The sequence below is a fragment of the Penaeus japonicus genome, unplaced genomic scaffold (genome assembly GCF_977035675.1).
Source record: "Penaeus japonicus unplaced genomic scaffold, GWHDUDI00000001_assembly GWHDUDI00000033, whole genome shotgun sequence".
Lineage (NCBI taxonomy): Eukaryota > Metazoa > Arthropoda > Malacostraca > Decapoda > Penaeidae > Penaeus > Penaeus japonicus.
This window is the reverse complement of record NW_028234435.1, coordinates 10,338,934-10,348,933: the sequence shown is the minus strand read 5'-3', so window position 1 is coordinate 10,348,933 and position 10,000 is coordinate 10,338,934. Positions and strand designations below refer to the sequence as shown.

General features: G+C 34.3%; 2 protein-coding genes across 5 annotated transcripts in view; one reads left to right on the top strand and one right to left on the bottom strand.

Annotated features, from left to right (window-relative positions):
• Positions 1-4,793, top strand: part of LOC122263558 (endoplasmic reticulum membrane-associated RNA degradation protein) — an 8,368-nt gene extending 3,575 nt beyond the window's left edge. For all 3 annotated transcript variants that reach the window (XM_086530378.1, XM_043032029.2, XM_086530379.1), the window contains 5 exons: positions 1-24; positions 233-322; positions 865-1,068; positions 2,648-2,790; positions 3,043-4,793. The exon at positions 1-24 is cut by the window's left edge and continues 87 nt beyond it. In XM_086530378.1, coding sequence (XP_086386504.1) covers positions 1-24; positions 233-322; positions 865-1,068; positions 2,648-2,790; positions 3,043-4,492 — 1,911 coding nt within the window. In that variant the 3' untranslated portion in view covers positions 4,493-4,793. The remainder of the gene's footprint in view (positions 25-232; positions 323-864; positions 1,069-2,647; positions 2,791-3,042) is intronic.
• Positions 4,794-5,011: 218 nt separating this feature from the next.
• LOC122263559 (RCC1-like G exchanging factor-like protein) overlaps positions 5,012-10,000 on the bottom strand; it is a 6,134-nt gene continuing 1,145 nt past the window's right edge. For both annotated transcript variants that reach the window (XM_043032031.2, XM_086530380.1), the window contains exons 4-12: positions 9,676-9,851; positions 8,556-8,658; positions 7,920-8,014; positions 6,986-7,179; positions 6,585-6,757; positions 5,912-6,070; positions 5,660-5,787; positions 5,332-5,463; positions 5,012-5,210 (exon numbers count right to left, since the gene is read on the bottom strand). In XM_043032031.2, the coding sequence (XP_042887965.1) occupies positions 5,133-5,210; positions 5,332-5,463; positions 5,660-5,787; positions 5,912-6,070; positions 6,585-6,757; positions 6,986-7,179; positions 7,920-8,014; positions 8,556-8,658; positions 9,676-9,851 (1,238 nt within the window). In that variant the 3' untranslated portion in view covers positions 5,012-5,132. The remainder of the gene's footprint in view (positions 5,211-5,331; positions 5,464-5,659; positions 5,788-5,911; positions 6,071-6,584; positions 6,758-6,985; positions 7,180-7,919; positions 8,015-8,555; positions 8,659-9,675; positions 9,852-10,000) is intronic.

Here is a 10,000-nt window from a genome sequence, read left to right as displayed (position 1 = left end):
CTTGTGGAGAGAGCTTTGGGGAATGTAGGTATACAAACTGCTCTGTGCGTGGAGAGAATTGCATTTAATTTTTGTCATCAATGAAAGTATTTTTTGTCCTCCTCTTGAATGAACTTGATTGAAAGAGCACCCAATCATAATTTTGGCTTGTATATCCTATATTAGCTAAAATCGCCCTGAAGATGGTGTTGTAAAAGCCATATATTTTGAAATTTGATTTATGAATTCCCAGGTGGTGCTTTTGAAATGTAAGCAGGTGCCATTTCTTTTGAGAGATCTTCTAGCTACTCCTGAACTGGAAGAGTTAATAGGAAAAGTAAAGGTAAGGAAATTTACTTACAACTAAGGGAAACATTATGAAAGCTGCATATTTCATATGCTCCATAAGATTAATGCCTTTTCTTCATTAACATTGCATTTTATAATTGATATAGATTGATTTTTCGAGTAACAGTTAATTGAATGATTTGAGGAATATATATATATATATATATATATATATATATATATATATATATTTATATATATATATATATTTTTTTTTTTTTTTTTTTTTGTTTTTTTTTTTACGTATTTATATTCCAATAATCTTCCTTTAAACTTAATATATGTCCTGTACAAATCATGTTTACCTCCTTTGATATCCAAGTACATTTTCTTTTAGTCAAATAAGTACACTAATATTAGGTAGTGCATCACAAGTTTTAAATACCTTCTTTTTACTTACTGCTTTTAAGAATTTAATTCCAATAAGTTAGGAATGTTCTTTGTACAAAAATGTATTTGTACCATGATCTGCCTATAATACTGTCAGTAACAATTTATTGTAGAGCACAATGCATTAACAAATTGTTTAAACACCAGGTACAGTTGCTGATAGTGATGCTTGGCTCAGTGCTGGGCCTTAATCTTCGCAACATTGCATGGCATGGATTCTTGAGTCCCCATGAAACGAGCCAAGCTTTTGTTGCAACAATCATCTTCATTCTTGCTGATTGTGGAAGGACACTAAAAAACACAAGTAAAGTCAAGAATATCCCAACAAGGCCTCGCACAACCTTCGAGGAGGTGAGGCTTTTTATCTGTACTTTGATGAAGTCTGTTGTCTGTATCCTTTCCATAACTTTTATTTTGTCTCTTTGAGCTAGTTTCAGTTTAAGATGATGTGTCACTCTGTAAATTCTGTTTTTGGTTATCAAATAGGATAATAAAAAAAAGCACCTATATTGAGCGCCTTGGCAGCTGATGCAGCTCTTGATCATTATTTTGGTTATTCTTCTTCTGCTTTGAGTTTTATCTCTGATTCTCATAGTGTAATGTTCTTGATTTTTATTTCTTGTTCTCATAGTGTAATGTTTAATAGATTGGTGGAAATGCATATGATTTCTATGGCACTGAGAAAGTCAGAGATCAGTATCCAAAATATTTGTTGTTGTTGTTGTTTTAGTTTTAGTCTTAGTTTTCTCCCTGAGTCTAAACAAACTAGGTTATCAACAAAAAGTGTATATATGGAATGAAAGGTATGCTTACAAGCTATAGAAACAGAAATATAAAAACTAAAAGTATATATACGATGAAAGATGTGCATACAAGCTGTAGAAACAAAGAAATGTAAAAAAAAAAAAAGTAATATAAACAATGAAAGATGTACATACAAATTGTAGAAACAAAGAAATGTAAAAAAAAAAAAAGAAAAAAAAAATATAAACAATGAAGGAAGTGAATACAAACTGAAGAAGCAAAGAAATGCAAAACATACTCATGTAGCATGGTGGAAACAGGAAGATGGTCAGCATAGGCCTTTTTATCATTCCAGCTTTGGGAAAGTAAACATTGACTGCAAAAGTATCATTCATAGCAGATCACTACTTCTACTATCCAAATCAAGTCTGCTAAATTGTCATTGAGCTCCAAGCTATCGCATTGTCAAGCAGCATTTCTTCAAAGCAAAGGTGGAGGTGGCAGAGGAAGGACACGGTATTTCCATCATTAATATTAAGCACACATGGGCATTCCTCAGGCCCTTATTTGATCTGTGAGACTTACTTTATGGGCAACCTCTTGAAATTGAGCGACTAAAACTCAAGAAGAGCCATATCATTTATGATTTATGAATCTGCGTAGTTGTGCAAGTTGTGTTTTTCTTTTGTTCCCCTCGGTATGTGATATGCCTTTCCCATTATTTGAAGATATATATATATATATATATATATATATATATATATATATATATATATATATATATATATATATATATTTATATATATATATATGCAAGATTTTGAAAGTGTCTTCTACTGTTGTAAGTAGTGATAAACTATACTCTTAGAAAAGTACAAATTTTCCATCACTTGGCACTGCAAGTTTATTGCAAAATATATATTTAAAAAAAGAATCATACTAGTTACTTATTTAAAACAAGTTGATTCTATTATGAGTAAGGCATAAACATTAACCCTCTCTGGACGGGTGGTACACTACGGTACCGCTCATACAAGGGCCCGGTGGCCGAGTGGCACCATATGGTGCCACTCATTTAATTGATTTAGGCCTAAACCCTGGCATTGTGACATGCAAGGCTGGAATACCCCCGTCGTGAGTGGGTTAATATAGTTCACGGTGACTTTTATTCCCTTTTTTTTTACAGGCATCATGCCTTGGCAATGTGGTTGATGATATTATTATCCCAAGAAGAGTTGTTTTGGATGAGCTGATGAAGAGTTCCAGTTTTGTACCATCTGTCATGTATCCTGCTTGGATAAAAGCCTTCGAGTTATTGGAAAAGGAGCAGTAAGTAATTAAAAACTTTTTTTTTATTAATTTTTTATTTATTCTTTTATCTTTTAATTTATTGATTATTTTTTATTTATTATTATTATATATATATATATTTTTTTTTTTTTTGGGGGGGGGAGTTACAATGCCTTTATATTTCATGTAATCTCATTTGCAATTTTTCAATATCCTGAAATAATTATTTTTTACTTTTAGGATAAACTCATTGCCTCCAGTCTTCTGACCATCTGCCGTTTCATATTTCAGATGGGGGTTATGCACAACTCTCCTTCTTCCCTTGATGGAATGTTCAATGAGGGCAATGTTTGCTCATGTTAACAAAGTGTCAGAGAGAATGCTGACTGCAGAAAATTCTACATTATACACCACCATGGATGAAATACTTAGTCAGTATATGAATAGCCGTCCAACTCATCTGACGGTGAACAAAAAGCATGGAAAACACGAGTTTTCGAGTCGTGACTGTGTTCGCAGTTCTGGAAAGAGACATAGCGAAGTAACGAAAAGCACATTGGTAAACGACGCGAGAGAACGCACAGACCAAGAAGATGAAGATTGCGAACTCGTGAATTCCGAAGAAAAAAATCAGGTCCAATATGCCATAGGTACAAAACTAAATGAGGCTTTACATGATCTCCTGAACTTTGTCCAGGGCCCACGTGTCAGAGACAGAGTGAGTCACGGAGAGGCCGAGCTACAGGAAATCCCTTCATTTATGACATGCCACATTTTATATCTCTCTCTTCTGGTGCTTTCTTCAGAAGGGCCAGAAAGTGATGAAGCTCCCTGCGATACAATTAATAAAATGAAATGTATGAACTTGAAGGGTCTTAGGAAGGAAAGTAGTGCTTTGGAAGGAAATATTCATAAAGATATCAGTGATACTGAATGCCCTGAACATTGTCCTGCCTCAGATGAAGCGTGTTCCCAGGATAGAAAATGTGTCAGTGACCCCAGTAATTTATCAGACCAGAGCAAAGAAGTGATAAGTAAGCTAAGGAGGAACTTAAAGAACTACAAGTGTGTTTTCCACCCAAGTGCACTATTACAAAAGAAGCTTATACTATCTGTATCTTGTCTCTCCAACTGGATATATTGGGAAAGGGTAGATTCTAAAGATCTTGATTATCCTGAGTGGGAATCCTGGGATATGATAGAGTTGCCTGAAGTGCTATCATATCCACCTTTACATATTTCTCACAATGTATGTAGCCTTGATAACATCAAAGATTTTCTTGGTTTTGTGAAAGACATCCAGTACAGAGTTTTGTATAGACCTAAACAGGAAATTGAATTGATATCTATTTTGCAAAGAATTACTGGATGTATTTCAACAACTCTTGAAAATACATGTGAGAATATGACCTTAAAATATTCACAATATATCAACAAAAGGTTAAGATCCAGACAGAGAGAGACATACAGGAGACAACTAATTGCAGTTCCAGTAATTGTGTCAACATGTTATCTTACATGCCAAGTGATTTATTTAATATTCTTGGCCATAAACAAGTCTGGAGACTTAAGTCAGTCATCCTTTACCAGTCTAATAAGAATGCTGAAACCTCTGCTGAAAGTCACTGAAAATTTAGTATCTAACACCAGTTTGAGTGCGAATCGCTGGGATGAAGCAGCATCTATTTCTCTTAATAATAATGAACACATACTAAAAGTTTTTACTAGTGGACAAGAGTAAATGTCATAAACATTGTGCTTTTGGCAAAATCATAATTTCAAGCACATTTAGTGATGAACAAGAATTTCAAAATCAAGTGATAAGTATTATATAAATGCAAATGACTTTTCATTGTTGCAATATATATTCCTCAATAATGTTATATTGCCAATTCCTCTTGATTCAAATAATTGTACAATTACTAAAATAGAATTGATAAAAATCTCTTTATTTTTGCATAACATTTTTTATGTGCACTGCCTATCAGCAAACTTGCACAGATAATTCCTGTTGTCAAGTATAATAAACAGCCAGCAGACACCACAAGTGTTTAAGTTCCTCCCATACAGGGCAAGCAGAGCTAGGTCAAAATTGTGTCAATGCTAGGATAAGAAAGTAATCTACCACTTCATATATTTCAAAAGTATGGTGCTGGAGTAACTTCATAAGTAAAATGGACCACATCCATAGAAACAGATAAAATATGATTCCATGATTTTGTAAACAGTAAGAGATATTCAAAGGAGTAGTAATAGAAGATTACATTTTGCAATTGTATTTCTGTGCAGCCCTTAGAGGACTGGATATTACTTCTATCACAGTTTTTTCATCTATTTACAGTAAAAAGAAGAAAATAACATATATAACAATATGCATAGCATTAAATAATTTCTCGCACTAAAGCAGCCATATGATCGACACCACAGCTGACCTTCAGAATTTCACCAGCAATTGCAACCTAAAAAAGATATAAGAAAGTATTAGCTTAAAAATGCTCCGTACAATTAACGCTTTTTGTATGTTTCACAGCAATGTGAACTTATTATTTTTTTAACATAGAAGGAAATTTAATTCCTTACCCGTAAAGGAAAATACTGATCCTTAGTGTGTCCTAATCCTAAGCAGCCTCCAGGATTCTTTCCCCATGTAAAAAGACATCCATGGCTATTTACGGCTGCTAGTATATTGATGCCACAATTAACACTAACCACCTGCAATAGGTAGGAAATAATAAAAACAATTAAGTATACCTATTTTTTCACCCAAAATGGCATGTAGGAGAAGCAATATATATAGAAGAAAAATGTTCTAAAAAAAAATGTATATATTGCAAAATACAGTACTGTATATTGGTTTGTCAGTATTCACAAACAAAGAACATTATTATCCAACCTTGGTTCAAGTTACCTTGGCATCTGGAGTTAATTCATTCTTGCCAAATAAAGTACCAGGTATAAGTGTTGGAGTCTTTGAATAAGTCACTTCTGGTCCCTTACCAATGGGACCAAAACCCCAGCTGAATACCTGGCCATCCTCTGTTAAGAGCCAATGAATATGAAAGTATAAATAGCTTGAATTATACTTAGAATTGCATAATATTGTTTAATCCCATAAAAGCATGTATCAGACTTCAGAGTAATGAAGCATTTATGTACAAACCATTTAACAACAGACACATTGTTCCTGAAGCTGCCACATCAACCACTTTTCCAACACCTGGTAGCTTTAACTTTCTTGAGGTGTGGATCTGCATTTCATCAGTCACAGAATTAAGTTGCTGGTACTCAGAGTTGCCCCAACCAAACACCTCTCCTTTATCTGTGCAAATTACATAAAACTGTACATATATATATATTTTTTTTTGATAATGTTACATTGTTGCCTCTCAAAATTATTAACCCTTCTGAGATGGGCCACATCTCAAGATGTTCAACTGACCATTTTAGGATGTGTGTTTTCTGTTATTTTTTAAACATGTATATGAAATATGAGTCTGTACACAATATTTTACCAAATTTATTCAAATTAGCATTTGGTATAATAGGTCAATAGGTCATCATACCTGATGAAACAAATGAGATGTAATTTCAACAAAAGGAAATATGCAGAATGTAAGTGATCTGACCCAGCAAAACATCTGTTACGGAAGGGTTAATAATATCTAATAAGCTAAGACATGCTCAAAGTCATAAGATAGACTCAGAACCAATGTCAGCTATAATCTCTTCCAATCAAGTTTATTCTTTAAAAAGACTTAGAGACCCTTACTTATAAAACACTTATACCAAATAAAATAAAGAGCAAAATCTTCCCACAATGCAAATCATCTTACCATTAAGGGCCAAGACACAATCAGCTCTACAGGATACTTTCACCACCTTCTCTCCTTCAATATCACCAATAACCGGACCCACAGATGGCTCGTTATCGTAGTGCCCTCGACCTGTCTGGCCGTCTGCTCCCCAGCCACAGGAATAAACCACTCCATCTTTAGTCAAAAAGAAACTGAAAATAGTAAATATAAGAATAATTTTTTTCTTTATGAATCAGAAATGATTTTGGAAGTGACATGGTAAAAATTAGACAAGTAGATGGTTTGGAACAATATATAATATTACCTTGTACAGTACATTCATTTCATGAGTCAAAACATAATGATAACTGAATTAAAAATTTTCTTACATGTAGTTCTATAATTACGTTAGAAAAATACCACATTCAGGGATAACTTACCTAGTATCCTGACCACACTCGACTTGGGCTATATCCAGTTCATCGAGAATTCTTATTCTGTTATAAATAGTCTGCTTTCCATAATCCTCATCAGTAATGATAGATCTGCCACACTGTCCATACGCGTTGTTTCCCACTGTCCAGACACCTTCCTTGTCTGTCACCATGACAGTATGAGCTCTACCGGCAGCAACCTAAAAACAAATTATTTTCAGGTGATTACAGATAGGCAGATAGTGTTATGGATGCTCAGAATAAACATATGGAATATGAGAAAGTTTGTGGATAAATGTGTCTAAAAAATATGATTGAGGGAAAAGTACATGTAGCACTTTATTTGTATTTTCAAAAATATCCCTATTTCCCATATGCAACCAATCATAAGGGGAGATCTTGTTCTTATTTCCTGTGCATTTTTAAGTAATTACTTGTTTATGAAAAATGTCTCTATATAGCTGACTATAAAGTCTATGAAGACTAAGAGATCTAGTACAGAGAACATCATTAGTTTGTGACACCACGACCACTGTCCCATATTGTTTAATCTACCATAGCTGGCTTACTGTGGTTTATGATGCTATAATATTACTTTTAGATTACCCTAAAAATGCCTCTTAAGAGACCAGCAAGTATTGCAAATAATGATAACACTGCAAAGCAAGAACATCTACATAAAATGTAAACTTGTGCCATAGGACTAACACTATATCATAAATATGCCTAGGAAATTAGAGCTAGAACTCTTTCTTTAGAAGTTATACCTTTATCAGTCATGCAGTACATTTTATGCATTATTTTGCATTATTACTACTCACTTCACTGATTTAAAAATCCTTTATACTAGCATTTAGTGAGGTACAACCTGTAGAACCTTTTTCATCACATCCTTTAGTATATTTTTCCTTATTGTAGTGAGCCTTAGAATAACACACACCTTAGTAACTTTACTGTCTTTTCTTATTGGCACCTCGATTGGTGCTGGCGATATCAACATTCCAAGAGGATGATCTCTTCTTGGTTGGTGGCCACCTGGAAAAGGAGAGAATAAAATCAAATAATTTGGGTATTACTTCATTCATAATTATTGATCCCATTAAGTAATTTTTGGATTAAACCCTATTTTTGAAGAAAAATGAGGAGAAAACTCTCTCTCTCCCTCTCCCTCTCTCTCTCTATATATATATATATGTATCCATTCTTTGTTCCTTTTCTTCTCCTTCTCTATAGACACTTCAACAAGCTCTTTTAATATGTCATTAACAACACTAAATACCTTTAAATGTCTTTGGTTTGTTAGTGAAGTATTGCACTGCTCTGTAATCACCTTTTCATCATTATAATCAATAACAACAAATAAATTAAAAATATAGAAAGAATCAAAACTGATAAATGTAAAGACCAAAACAATGCCTAGTTATAAAATATCAGCATTTATAATTTACAGAAAATTACCACTTCCAAGTAGAGATGAATGAAAGAACCATCAAATTATCTCCAGATTTTCCAGAAATATAATGAATTATACATGCACAAGACAAATTGTACTAGGAAAAGCAACTGCTGGACTCACCTATTTGAGAATCGGTATTAAGACCTGTACCAAAACAAGAAGCTTCTGGAGTTTTACTGACTGCGAATACAGTGAATCCATACCCGCATGTTAAATCTTCAACCTGCCAAGTTAAAAATGAAATAAGTTTAATCCTCTCATAGTCTATTATCTGAGGGTAGAAGAAAAGGAGGAGGAGGAGGAGGAGGAGGAGGAGGAGGAGGAGGAGGAGGAGGAGGAGGAGGAGCAGGAGGAGGAGGAGGAGGAGGAGGAGGAGGAGCAGGAGGAGGAGGAGGAGGAGGAGGAGGAGGAGGAGGAGGAGGAGGAGGAGAAGGAGAAGAAGAAGGTGGAGTATCAAACCAATTAACAAAGAAGTCTAATTCTAACTATAGACAGATTTCAATCCCTTCCTCTGTCAGAAACACATATGAAAGTGTGCCAGGAAAATTACTAAACTCCTACCTAGAGAAGCACCAACTTCTCTTAAACAGGCAGTATGGATTTTGGAAGAGCAGATCAATGGCAGACCTTCTTCATCTTTTGGAAAGTTGGAATGAAGCTCTGGATTCTCAGCTGCCTAAATTAGTTAGGGTACTAGATACTGTAGAAGCCTTTGACTGTGTATGACATCAGATACTACCAAAAATATGGAGTTTTAGCTAATAGAAAGTATCAAACCTAAATGTTTTTAAATGATCTAAATGGAAGATCATTCAAGAGTTGTAGTCAATACCAATTCATCCTCCAATTGTGCCACAAGATTTTATTCTGTGTCTTATTCAATGGAATATATATATATATATAAAATTGGTCTCCTCATTTGCATATATAAATTACTGCTAAGTGAGGCTCATTTGCTAGAATAGACAGAGAAGCAGCAATATGGTAATGAACAATCCATTGTATAAATCATCCTAGAAAAAAAACAGAGACAACTGGCAAATGACATTTGCACAAAAAACAGACAAACAAGCCGACACTACATTTCTATGACAATATCACATATGACAATGATGCTTTAAATAGAAAAAAAAAAGAAAAAAAAAAAGATGTGATGTGCATTGGAATTGGAGTAGGATAGAGAGACAGAATGGAGGGAGAAATGAGAGATCACTATATAACAGCCAAATTATATTCATACCTTGTGATACTCTCCAAATGCAACTCTATGTGGATGCTGCATAAACTGCAGGCGATGTTGACGTTTTTCTCTGTCTGGACGAATAAAGGATGGCCTGCCCAGTGCTCCATGGTCCGCCACTCCCCAAGTGTAGACCAACTTATCAGGTCGGCTCCTCTCACCAACGTATTCAATTTCTGTGGAATTAATGCTCATTAGACACTGTCACAAAAAGCCAAGCCTTTGAATAACATCTGTACTTCCCAAGAAAATACTCTTCAAGGAAAATAATTTTCTAAAATACTAAACCACACCTGGGTGTCACCAAATTTCTCCTATTTAGTTA